Source organism: Cherax quadricarinatus, unplaced genomic scaffold (genome assembly GCF_038502225.1).
Source record: "Cherax quadricarinatus isolate ZL_2023a unplaced genomic scaffold, ASM3850222v1 Contig3785, whole genome shotgun sequence".
Lineage (NCBI taxonomy): Eukaryota > Metazoa > Arthropoda > Malacostraca > Decapoda > Parastacidae > Cherax > Cherax quadricarinatus.
Genome location: NW_027198811.1, coordinates 24,987 through 39,268, shown reverse-complemented (window position 1 = coordinate 39,268; position 14,282 = coordinate 24,987). Strand labels below are relative to the sequence as shown.

Below are 14,282 nucleotides of genomic sequence, written 5' to 3'. Positions count from 1 at the left end.
CACACACACACACACACACACACACACACACACACACACACACACACACACACACACAAAAGGGCAAGGCGTCAGGATAAATCTCCCCGTGTCTTCTGACAAATGATATATCACCAACTGTTAACGTAAGACATCATTCTCGCCAGAACTGCTGAAGAAAAAACAAACAGATCCAGGCTGTACTAGGAGACGGATCCTCGCACTAACATTTCCAGTACTATGTCCTACACTCAGCTCTTATTGGGAAAGAATAATCACATACCATAAAAAATCTTATGCACCTCTCTGTATTTTTAAACCAAGTTTTGATTCATTAAATTTACTACTTACTCGTTTAAACATTTTTATATATTAATTTTATAATGATAGGGGGAGGGGGGGGTCTGCAGCCTATAAAAATTTTGATTGATGGTAAAACTCGCCCACATGTATGATAAAATGAATGGTATGTATAAAGCAAACTTTATTTGCAGTCGTTTCGCTCCAAGCAGAGATGCACTAAGAACGAAACGTTGTCTGTAAATAATAAATAAAATGTTCTACACCCTTTTGGTATATTAAACTGTTTGTTTAGTGGATCGTCATGCGGAAAATATGAAGAACTATTGAACTTCTACATAACAGCTGTCTTTCACATCCTTTCCTTTAACCCAATAACGTGTTGTGACTTGTTAATAAAATAGACAGCAAGTAGATAACTGGACATATTAGAAGGCTGAAACCCAACTGATAAACATCAAAACAAAAAAAGGTCTTGAAGCGTAGTGCAGCAGATAAGTGATTAAAAAAATTAAGGACACGGCAAAAGGAGACATTTCACCTACTTGATGTAAGTGAAACGTCGTACTAATAAAGGTCTCCCTTTTGCCTTACGTGTCCTTTTTCCAAAGAAAGTGTATTGTACTTTGGAAAGGACAGACGCCTTGCTGATACCTCCTGTTCTCTACCTGTGCGTATTCGATGTTTCAAGCTCACGACGCTGAGTAAGTCTTAATATACTGTGGCTTGTTAGAGTAGCAGTGGACAGTGTTGCTGGTAGATGCTTCGGTTGTCGTCCGTGTTATTAATGTTTGTATCACCTGTTTAACCGAAGCGGACGTGTGCCTATGTGTTCTACTTTGGAAATAGTGTACTATCTGATCCCATCTAGAAGCCATCTCCCTAGATTAGAGTTCTCTATTATTTTTTAGTTAGAAGTTTAGCTTGTTAGCTGTAAAACCCTATTAACTGTACGTGGGTCATTAAAGCTGCAATTCGCCTATTACTAACAATCAAGAATACTCTAATCCCTAAAATAGGGATTAAAGTTAAATCTCAGTGTGTATATACACTGAGATATATACACCTCTCGGTGTATATACGAAGAAATATGCACATCTTGGTGTATGTATCCTGTGTTAGAACTTTCGTAGCGACTCTTTGTACAGTATCTTCTCGCGTCTCAAGGTTTCTTTGACGCCTCTTCTTTGCAGCCTCACCAACAAACGACAATTCATATGGTTTGTGAGCGGGCGCAAACTGCGCGCAAGTTCATGGGCCGGGCACCGCTTGACAAAAGGTCCTCCAACGTCAGTGACGAAAAGCGAGCCTCGAACACCACTCTCAACGACGTATATATCTGTGTTATTCTTCGCTTGTAATCTCTACCACCTATGTTTGTGTGTATGAGTGTGAGCGCAAGCGCGCTTCCTCCTCACTCATCCATTCATCTAACTCATCATGACCCCTCCAAAATAATAAACAGATTTGGACACGTTATGTCATATGCTTGGCCAAAAAAAGCTCTGTTGTTGGACACAGAAATACATGAGGGTGTGGACACACAGGCAGCGTCACGTCTGCTAATTACCAGAAAGCTCAAGGACGCTACATTTTTTATAGCTAAAATTGTAGATTTTTTAGACCATAGTTTTTTCCTTGGCAAGGTAGATTGCTAGCTCGAAAAAATTTGCCTAATTGAATTTTTTTTAATGGTAGATAACACCTGTTTTTTTTATGTGGCTAAAACTTTTTTTTTTAGCGTGGTCTGGTGGTATTTTGACGCATCGTTCTTTTTTTCCCACTCCAGATTTTGCAGGGAGCTGGGGTAGAACCTGTCGTTTTTTTTGTGTGTGTGTTTGTTTTTGACTATTTTTTATAACCTGATTACAGGAAAACAATTTTTTATCCTCGCTGTACGCAAGCCACAAACTGCCTCCGTGTGGCGGCAGTGTGTGTTAGGTAGTTAGTTTAAATCAATGTTTTTTTTTTTTTTGCCAACATCTATAGAGTAGGTGTGGTAGCTCTGTATAATCCGTTGATTTAAAGCCACAGTGCTGTGGCTGGAACAATTCACAACTAACCCACAATATATTGGCTGGAACAATTCACAACTAACCCACAATATATTGGCTGGAACAATTCACAACTAACCCACAATATATTGGCTGGAACAATTCACAACCCAAAATGCTGGAACAATACGCAACTGACCCACAAATTGTTACTAGATAACTGTTTAAGACTGAAGTGAACATCATCTAGTTCCCTCTCCAGTCTGTGGGTTAGTTGTGATCTGTTAATTTAATTACTCTCATAGACTACGTGCATGATCAAATGTGTTTTACAAACTTGCTTTGAGTAACCCAGCGCGGATCACCGGAAAAATTCGTCTCCACCAAAAGGAAAACAGTGATACATATTTATGCAAACTCTTAGATAGCTTTTAAAGTAACCTTAGGAAAATTAGGTTAAGTTACAGCGTTATAAAAACATTAAAAAAATTGCATAGGTATCTCATTGTCTTCCTCGGGGCTAATCTTCTGGTGATCCCCTTTATGCAAAGTAGCAAATTTAGTACCAGACATCCACATACTGTGTAAGAAGTCAGTCTAAGATTTACGTTCAACACGTCCAGACTGATATGCAAAACCAGTTTTCACCTCCATCATAATACGCATGTTAAGAGCCTGTGTTGGCGTAGCTTCGCTGATGTTGGTGCAGTCGTTACTCGTTAGTACACAAACGAGTTAAAAACCACTGATACTTTTTTCCCGAAATTACGTTATTAATTTTCCGTCAAAATTCAGTTTTATTATACATCATGATAACTATCATCTTTTAGTTATTTACGTATTGATCAACGTTATTGTTTGATAAATAGAAAGTAATACTTAGAATAAGAGCATATTCTAAGATTTTTTTTTTTATATATGACGGCACTTGTACTATTCTCTTATCCATCACTTTTGCTAATAGATTCTATGCTCATTAATTCTGGGCTCAAAGTTTTTTTTTCTGCTCGTGGAGATTAGATGTAGTTACCACTAAAGATAAAAATATATTTTAACAAACTTTTTTTAGTTTGATGGAGAGAGAACAGAGTCGAGAACCTGCAAGCACGAACAATGAATATGCTTAGAAACCTTACAGTAAAAGTCAGAATATGCTTTAATGCCTTACAATTAAAGTCAGAATATGCTTAGAAACTTTACAATATAAATCAGAATATGCTTAGAAACTTTACAATATAAATCAGAATATGCTTAGAAACCTTACAATATAAATCAGAATATGCTTAGAAACTTTACAATATAAATCAGAATATGCTTATAAACCTTACTATATAAATCAGAATATGCTTAGAAGCCTTACAATATAAATCAGAATATGCTTAGAAACATTACAATAAAAATCAAAGTATTCTTAGAAACCTTACAATATAAATCAGAATATGCTTAGAAACATTACAATAAAAATCAAAGTATTCTTAGAAACCTTACAATATAAATCAGAATATGCTTAGATACCTAACAATATAAATCAGAATATGGTCAGATACCTTACAATATAAATAAGCATATAAACCTTTACTCTAAAACTCAGTGTTTACTGCACTAAACAGATCACTGAAGCTTATGGTGCGTTGTTCGTTGTTCATGACTTTTCAACAACCTCGATGCTTGTAAATTACTTTGTTTGCATGCTTCACCCAGTGTATTTACACTGTATATACATCACAGTGTGTGTGTATACATAACTTTAACCATGCTAAAGCTGCTTGTATTTAAGCTGTGTGTTTAAACAAATAGTTTATCTTCGCTTAAAATACAACCATGATAAAGCTGGCAGCTCATCTTTGCTTGAAATATAGTTTTCTTTGTCTGTTGTTTGTTTACATCTTTGAACGCCGTCTTAAGCGTCACTGTTAAGGTGATGCTTATTCCTCCCTGCATCTCACTCAGGTTTACTTTCATCACTCTACATCCACCGAACCTTTAAGAGGGTCATTGAGGTTCCTTAAAGCTTGTTGCATTCTCTTGCACCCCCATGCCTTCCCACGGTTTTGTGAAGGATCCTGCATTACATTTTATATATATATATATTTATATATATATATATATATATATATATATATATATATATATATATATATATTATATATATATATATATATATATATATATATATATTATATATATATATATATATATATATATATATATATATATATATATTATATATATATATATATATATATATATATATTATATATATATATATATATATATATTATATATATATATATATATATACATATATATATATACATAATATATATATATATATATATATATATATATTATATATATATATATATATATATATTATATATATATATATATATATATATATATATATGTACACATATATGTACATTATATATATATATACATATATGTATATATATATATATATATATATATATTATATATATATATATATATATATATATATATAATATATATATATATATATATATATATATATATATATATATATATATATATATATATATATATATATATATATATATATATATATATATATATATATATATATTATATATGTAATGTTTCTCACCTCTAAGACACTTGAGTTTCCTGATGCATTATGGGGAAATATGAATGCTTTTTAATTTATCCATTCCTTTCACCTTAACACCTTTCTTTTTTTTATTATAATTTTCTTTCTTTTTCTATGCTCTTGTGAAATCCTTTTAATACCATTTTCGATCACTTTCAACCACCTCTGGAAAGCCATATTGTTTTCCGAGGTATATGCGATCTTTCTCCTTTCCAAATTACCATTTTCAGCATCTTCCAGAATTTAATATAGATCCTGGAGGCTCAAGAATCTTACTAATGTACCACTTAGATTCCACTTCCATCATTCAGGTCTTTATCAAGGTTAGAAATGATCTTGGAGGGAATATTCTTCAAGTTCCTCTTTCATTTGTCCTCCAGGTATCTCCTAGCTCACAAGAAGCCTTTGAGTTTTCATGGAGTACTTTCCACATTCCTATTTATTATACTTTTCGATCACACACAAGAGTACTCTAAACTTGCATTTATTTGCTGGTTACATCGTTTCGTCTAAAATGTTTACCATCCATATTTCATCATCCATGTTTAATCACCAGGTTACATCTCCATTTTTTCATTATATTTTATCACCATGTTTTATCTTCACATGTTACTTTTATCCTCTGAGTCGCAATCAGGTGCTGCCGCTGCATTTATATTATGCTTAATAAACGTTATCCTATGCTAATTAGTAATGCTGATATTAGATATGAAAATAATCAGCCATTTCTTTTTTTCTGTTATTAGATATTAATCAAACATAATATATATATATATATATATATATATATATATATATATATATATATATATATTGGATAGATAAGCTATAGGGCTTATTTTTTTAACAGCAGAATTTATGACGGTTATTTAATGGTTTCTCTTAATAGTAATTTTTTTTATATTGAGTTTAATGAACGCCCAGATGACATTTTCTTATAAATTTGAAGAGCTATTAAAGGCAAATTGCTACCTAATTTCTGTTCAGGGAAAATAATTGGTTATTTTATTCTGTATTTATCAAATAAATGGGGAAGGTCCTGGTTGAAAAGCATGGAATATTCTTTGATCACAAGAACCGGAGAGTAGCTCTTGTTCCAGGAATTATATACCCTTCACCAGCACCAGGCTGCCCCTTCCTTGTCAAAACAGCCAGTCGTGTACACTAGTTTTGTCTCGGAGACCAGCACGTTAATTTGACCTTTACCCGACATTAACATGTTCTCCACCTGTGTGTTGTAGCCCCGGGAGCAGACAGCAGCACACTTGGTGGCCAATCGGAGTACTGGAGCAGCAGTGGCTCTCATAAAGACTGTTCTGATGCACGCTAAGCAGGACCTCAGACTCGTCAAGGACAGTGTAAGTACCTCCACTCTACTCGTGCATGTACTTAAATATAATCTTGTAGTATAATGTATATTATATATATATATATTTGTGTGTGTGTGTGTTCAGAGATTTGGGAGTGAACTGGTCGACGAACGGGCGTATGAAAGATGAGGTATATCATATAGAACTGACAAGGGGGAAAAGGTGGGTGGGCTGAGACATCTGTGGAGACGGAGCTTTAACCATGGAGGTAAGAAATGGTATGACCAGCGGATAGTTGTGCCAACACTCCTATATGGGTGTGAAGCATGGGTTTTGAACGTTGCAGCGAAGAGGATGGGGACAGTGCAGGTGTCCTTTCACAGGACAATATGTGGTGTGAATATAATGCAAAAATCTCGTAATTTGGAGGTTTGAAAGGTGTGGGGTTACCAAAAATATTATTCAGAGGGTTCAGGAGGGGTTGCTGAGGTGGTTTGGACATTTAGAGAGTATGGGGAAAACTTGGATGACTAGGCGGGTGAATAAATCAGGAGATCAAGGAAGGAGGGGTAGGGGGTCGTCTGGGGTAAGATTGGGGGGAGGTGGTCATGAGGGGTTTGTGTACGATCCATGACGTCTGCACACTTCTGCTGGTAAGACAGTGACTGAATAATTGTGAAAGTGTTTCTTTTACTTCTTGAGTTGGGTACGGACCAGTAGCTCACAATCGAAAGGACCTGGGTTTGACTCCTGGGCTGGGTGCAGCGTATGAGCAAGTCACCTTACACGTGATGCCCCTTTCCAGTAGCAAGTGGGAGTTGGGAAGGGTGTGAGGAATTAGATTACATTCGCGTGTTACTCTCATGTATGAATCCCTTGATGGAAGCCATTATGTAACGCACACAGGAAGGGGAATCGGGAAGGAGAGTTAGTGAATGGGGGTAAGGGGCACAAGGGGAAAAATAATGGATTGGAAATTAGCACATAAATTCAACTGAGTGGTTCATCGGTATAGACCTGAGGTCATTATATATCCTGGGTCATTATATATCCTGGGTCATTATATATCCTGGGTCATTATATATCCTGAGTCATTATATATCCTTGGCCATATATCCTGGGTCATTATATAATTTGGGTTATTATATGTGCTGGGTCATTATATATCCGGGGTTATCATATATATCCTGTGTAATTATTATATATCCAGTTTTTTTTATATAGCCTGAGTCTACATGCATTATTTTGTGTGTGTGTGTGTGTGTGTGTGTGTGTGTGTGTGTGTGTGTGTGTGTGTGTGTGTGTGTGTGTGTGTGTGTGTGTGTGTGCGCGCGCGCGCAGGTTTTTTTTTTACCAGCGTATCTACCTACGTATCTCAGATCTTTGATAAAGTGGTGGTACTTACTCCATACCATATTCAGCTTCTTTTATTTTTGTATCTTCTTTTAAATTAATGCCTTGAGTTAGCATCCTCTGCTTTCCTACCTACTTGCTAATTGTTCATTACACTTGACACCAAAGGAATTCTTTCTATCGCACCTTTGGTTCATATGTATTTACAGTAGGTTTCCACTTGCATCCCCCTCAATTCTCTTTCCTCTCAAATAGTTTATCCCTATCTACTATGTTCCTAAGCATCTTATAAATTGTTTTCGTGTGTACTTTGGTTTTTCATTCTTCTAGGGATATAGTATCTATCCCAGTCCTAGAAAGTTTGGAACCAGCCTCGTGTTGAGAAAAAAAGTGGGCAAGGGTGAAAAAAATTAATAATATGGAGGATGTCGGAAATGTATTTTGTGGACTTAAAGGTGCATCAGAGCGTGTAGTTAGATAATGTACGAAAAAGTTTGGCACGTAAATTTGCTGCAACTTTGAAAATACTTCTTCTCACAGACTCAGAAAATGAATCCATATAGCACTTCGAAATCCAAACACTCTAAATGTAAGTGTTTTGCCAAAGTTAGAAATCATTAACACACACACAAACATAACGCTGGGTGAAAACTAGTAAGTACTGGCCACACCAAATGTGGCCATAATCTATTCCTAGATAAAAGAAAATAACCGTTGTAATTATGATTTACGATTTTCAGTACTTAATTCAAGGACAGAACTTGGCAATTATTGCCCCTTGACCTGATTTAGATTAATGTATGGCAAAACATATTTATTTTGTCCTGCAAAGAGGTCAAGTACGGAGTTGCGAAAATAACAAGTACCCACACTTTGCCCTTGTCTAACATTGGTAAATTAGCCACACAAGTGTACGATCTGACCAAGCTGTTGTAGCTTGTATTATTAACCTAGATTTTCAGGAAGCATTGTATAGTTTCAGCAAGCACACGAACGCTTTACCTACTGGACCATCTGAGTGCTGAAAACAGAGGGAATGAGTATATGTAAAGCGTATATCACGGCTGAGAGTTTACATTATATTCGTGGGGAAGCACTTACCCCCTCAAGAGTCATACAGCGCCATGAGAATGGTAGGTAATCGGGTTCGATCTGAGCAGTCCCCAGAGCGTGTGCTCCCTGTTTGACCTTACTCCCGATACTACTTCTGGCTTATGTACGTTCGAACATATAAACCTTCACTACCAGACGTGCAATGATTCTATTTCACTATTTTTACATTTACGACAGTGAAACAAATGGTTTGTATATGTGCTGAAAATTCGTAAGAAACGACTGTATAATTCCGGTGGAGTGACGAGGACCTACCCTGCTGTTTGGCGGTCCTAGACCTACCTTGCTATCTGGCGGTCCTAGACCTACCCTGCTGTCTGGCGGTCCTAGAATGACTCTCTGTAGTGCAGTTGCGGCGACACTGCCGAACCTGGTAATTGCAGAACCTCCAGAATGCAGGTTCGAACCTAGTAACTCGCTATGAATTTTAAATGTATACAATCGGTGTAGCAAAGAATCTGTCAACACTCCCATAGTAAATCTCACCTAATATCTGTACCCATAAGCTTCTAATTAGCATTACATTAAAGACTCAAAAGGTCTCAAGCTCTATTTCAACCCTTTTTTTTTTTTTTTTTTTTTTTGCATTCCTCAAATGTGACCTCACCCGGTGGGTCCCTCAAGGCCAGCTGGCAGTGCGCACGATGGTTCACACTTCAGAGTAACGCGCAAGAATCCAATACAGCGAGAGGCGTGTTGGGAGGACTGAAGGGCAAACCAGAGAGCAAAGAGGAAGTAGGAGGAAGAGGAGCAAAAAAAAGAAGACGACGGTTACACAAATAACCAGTACATAGGAGAGAGGGGCTTACGACAACGTTTCGGTCCGACTTGGGCCATTTACAAGATCACACATGCAAGTGGTCCAAGTCGGACCGAAACGTCGTCGTAAGCGTTTCTCTGTTCCAGTCAGGTACTGTGTCTTTCTGTTCTTTCAGAAGAAGAAGAAGAAGAAGAAGAAGAAGAAGACGAAGAGGAGGAGGAAGAGGAGGGGTGGACTTATTCTAATTTAGGCAGGAGTCAGGACTTGAGTCTCCCTGCAACCCCATGTCTATAATCACTAGGTATAGCCTGGGGTTGAGAATTCCCCTGGGAGGCAGTCCACACCCTGTTGATGTCGTAAATCACTCTGCTCTAGGGTACCTTGCTTCCTACGAACCAATTCTTGCTACCAGGAATGTCGGGGTGGCTCCTCGAAGCCCCTGTCGCAAGAGTGTTATGTTAATTTGACTTCTGTGATTGTGACACACGAAGTCCTCTTGACACTTAATACTTTAATATGGTGTTAGCGTGACCTTGGTGGTGGTGGTGGTGGTGGTGGTGGTGGTGGTGGTGATAGCAGTGATGTGTAAGTGGTCTTGGTGGTGGTGTATAAGCTTGACAAAAATAAACTCTCTGAAATTATCTTCAAGTTCCCAGAAAAAAGTATACTATACAACCATCGTGGATACAACATGCTTTTGAGATTATATATATATATATATATATATATATATATATATATATATATATATATATATACCTGAAGAATAAAATATCAATGCTTCTAATTAACGAGTTTTCGCTCTCAAGTTTTCATATACAAGAAATAATACATTATCTCTACGTCCAGAGCAGGACTCGAACCCGCAACTCTGCATCAGAGTACACAGTACTTTACCACGAAGCCAGACCCCAGATAAGTATGGGCGTCTTACCTTAGCTAGACGATGTTTCCCCATTCCCCGGAGCACCAGGCTTGTTTTTAAAGTTATTTCATCAAATCCAGCCACTGCATGTGGCAGAATTCATTCTAAAATGGGTTGCAATTCAAATCTAACCCGCGTCGATGCACGATGTGGGAAAGGTATCCCCGTGTTTTCTGAAGCCCAACCCTCTCTACCTCAAGACGAACTTACGCAGCTAAAACCAGTTCGAACCTTCCACTAAGATAAACCAGCTTTGAAAGTTTCAAGCCCATCGGAAAATACTTTCTCTAGCTATTAAACGGAAAGCAATATTTCAGATATACAAGCACGGACGCTGCAGTCTCAATTTATCGGTACTGAAGGTTTGATGCCGATCGAATTAGGCAGTCACAAATTATTGCAAGAAAACCAGTGTTTAATTTTTCCCAACTTCATCGATAAAATTTGTAAATTGTTACTTACCCAGCCCTACATCAATCGAAAATTTTATCATGCAAGATACACCAGATTAAGAGTTGAAGTCGATCTGAGGAGTCATTATGTTACTGCGAGAAAATAAAAATTGAGAATAGTGGATGTGAAACTGGGGGAAGAACATCTGCACGAACCAATAGTTGTATGAACCTTCTCTTATTTATACTCTATCAACGTTTAAAATCTGAAGCCGATAGGTTGAGGCGTTTTCAAGATGTAAACGATAAACGAGGATTAAGAAGATAATTCGGGCAGCTACTAAACTTGCTTCTTTGAAGATACCTAAGAAAAAAATACTCCGGGATACCTAATGAACAATACATAGTGTCTAGATGATGTATATTACTCGTCCTTAGATAAATGAATATTACTCAAGTACACTGGTTTTCTGGCTACCTTTACCTATCACCTTACCTGGAGTATACTTGGAGTATACCTAGAGTATACCTAGAGAGTATTTCGGGAGTCAACGCCCCCGTGGCCCGGTCCACGATCAGGTCTCGCGGTGGATCAGGACCTGATCAACCAGGCTGTTAGTGCTATATAACCCTTCAAGAAGTAGCCCGTGTTCATGCATACTACCAATAATATGTCGACCTTGAGTACACTGCTGCTACTTGAAATGACTCGAGTACGAACACTGATTTAGTTCTCTTTATTCTTAGTAACACTGAACACCTCCCTCTCATTACCTCATATTTTACCTTCCTGGCTTGTTCATCAGCACGAACACTCACTGGGGAGGAGGGGACACACACACACACACACACACACACACACACACACACACACACACACACACTTAAAAAAACCTAGTGTGTATTAACAATAGCCTTTGACAGATAGCAATTAAAACACCGCAGTTCACATATCAAACACCACGAATGACACACAAACACTTTCTGTTTCTCTCCTCAACAAACAGCTGCACAAACACAACTCATCTTAACCTCATCCATCAGCTATATCTCAATTAAATATTCAATAACCGCGTATTTATAAGTAATTTATAAAATCATTATTGTTATTTAGTCAATGAAGAAACAGTAAACGCGTTGAGACCAGGAAATAGGATGTAATCAAGTTTGATAGCTCCAGTTCCCTGGATGAAGAGCTCTTCACCAACACCAAGGCAACTTACTTGAAGAATCTTCCCGTTGCTTCACTCACCATTCCATTGTTCTTGATTTACAGAGTGCAACTTTTTTCTTATAACTCTTAATCCTTCATAACTTGATCCGCAGCTTCGTGAACTGGTAGGTCCTTAGCTTTCTCAGCTAGTAACTCGATTCCACAGCTAACTTGATATCTCGTAGCTAGTTTGTTGTCCGTCCTACGAAGCAGTACATCCCTAAGTTAATCTATCCACTCAGGGGAGGTTCCTTGTCTCTGGTGAGGGGCTCTTGAGCTTGGGAATTGGATCTGTGCTCCAGTTCCCTGAACTGAGCCTGATTGCTTTCCATCTTCCCCCCCCCGCTAGGCGCTGTATAATCCCTACGGGCTTAGCGCTTGCCGATAATAATCTAAAACACCTATGTTTCTTTACCTAGCTATAACGTGATACATACCCCACGCAATATTAAGCTTAGAAAGCGCTAAATCTCTAAGCTAACATGCTGCCCCAGCATCGACATCCCAACAGTTAATCTGTTCTATCCACAGCGCGGCGACATTCCACTCTTCCTGGCGGTGGAGGCAAGCCACCAAGGGCTGGTACGGGAGCTGGTCTTCCACCACGGCTCCGACCAAGTGAAGGCAGTCCGTGGGAACACCCGAGACACAGCCCTACATATAGCCTGCAGGAAGAAGGACACAGATATGGTGAGGATCCTGGTCGAGGCGGGATCCAACACCGATGCTCAGAATGTAAGTGGTCATTATTATTTTTTTTTTCAGTTTCTCGCCTATATCAATCCAGAGCAGAATTCGAACTTTCCACTCAACACTTGGTTATTTTCAGCAGGTACTGGAGTTTCTCATACACTGGGCTGAAGTGTTTTATCCTTACACGGGAAATGACATTCAAGGAATGGAGTTTTCTAACTCATTCCCCCCCCCTGGATGCGACCCATGATCGTCTACTAACACAGGCGCTTATTTTTAACTGCTAGGTGGGCAAGAGCAGTGCTAAAGGGATGATGGTGATGGCAGTGATTTAAATTGAGTATTAACAGATAATGGACTTAGGAAATTGGGTAATTTTAAGCAGTAAAATTCCATGTCTAGAGGTGTTCTTGGAGTCAGATTATTCAGATAATTTATAAAGTGAAATATACCTGTGGAATATAGTTTTCTTTTTTTGCAGGATTGAATTGTGACCACTGAAATTACCACTGATCCTACATATTTCTACTAATGCAACATTGTAATCACCACTATAAAAATTGTTATCTTCATAATTTTTATTAAATTGTGTGTGTGTATATATATATAATATATATATATATATATATATATATATATATATATATATATATATATATATATATATTATATATATATATATATATATATATATATATATATATATATATATATATATATATATATATATATATATATATATATATATATATATAAGATATCCAAGCGTTGCACAAATGTCTCATAATTTTTATTATATTCATTTCTATTATAATTATCATTATTTTCACTATCCCTTACGATGTCTGTTTCAATATCACGAGAATAAATCAACGGAAGAGCAGCAGATTATGCGGTTAAGTAGATACCATGTTAGTGATTACCTTTAATGGCTAAGTAAAGCACTCTTACAGCTGGGCTTGCCTGCCACTCATGAGTGTAGTATAATTAACCTTCCGTGACTACAACACAGTATTTTAGCAGCACGGATTACTTATGTACGTCAGAGGAAAGAGGAAGAAGGAAAGAGAGAAAGAGAGAGAGAGAAAGAGAGAGAGAGAGGGAGAGAGAGAGGGAGGGTAAGTTTATTCAGGTATACACAAATACAGATGCATAGATTATCATACATAGCAGCATATGTGGAGAGAACTGGGGATGACCCAAAAAAGTCAGAGTGATTTATTTCCATTGGGAAGAGAGAGAGAAAACCAGCTATCTGCTGCAGTAACATACATCTCATCCCTTGTCGACTGTCCACCTTCTAACCCTCAAGTCACTCCCCTAGCATGCCACCACCACCACTTTTTCTGACCTCACCTGAAATAAAACCCAAGATTTCATATCCTTACTCTATGCTTGTTTTTGAAGATGCTGTTATAGTTCTATTAATTTACTGAAAAGTTGCGCACATGACTACGACACTCCCCATTCTGTATTCGAGGCTACGCATGTGTTACTCCTGCACTTTGCCAACATTTGGTAATTTTAGCAAGTGCCACAGTCTGCAAAATTAACAGCTATATTCTTATAGCTACCTTCCCTACCATCACCAGCTGTAGTTATAGATGTAGCGGGGAGC

General features: G+C 37.4%; 1 protein-coding gene across 1 annotated transcript in view; it reads left to right on the top strand.

The window, feature by feature from the left end:
• Window positions 1–1,496: 1,496 nt before the first annotated feature.
• LOC138852080 (ankyrin-3-like) overlaps window positions 1,497–14,282 on the top strand; it is a gene marked incomplete at its 3' end in the record, with an annotated part of 33,211 nt that continues 20,425 nt past the window's right edge. The window contains exons 1-4 of the mRNA XM_070081716.1: window positions 1,497–1,610; window positions 5,136–5,285; window positions 6,147–6,263; window positions 12,503–12,706. Coding sequence (XP_069937817.1) covers window positions 1,497–1,610; window positions 5,136–5,285; window positions 6,147–6,263; window positions 12,503–12,706 — 585 coding nt within the window. The remainder of the gene's footprint in view (window positions 1,611–5,135; window positions 5,286–6,146; window positions 6,264–12,502; window positions 12,707–14,282) is intronic.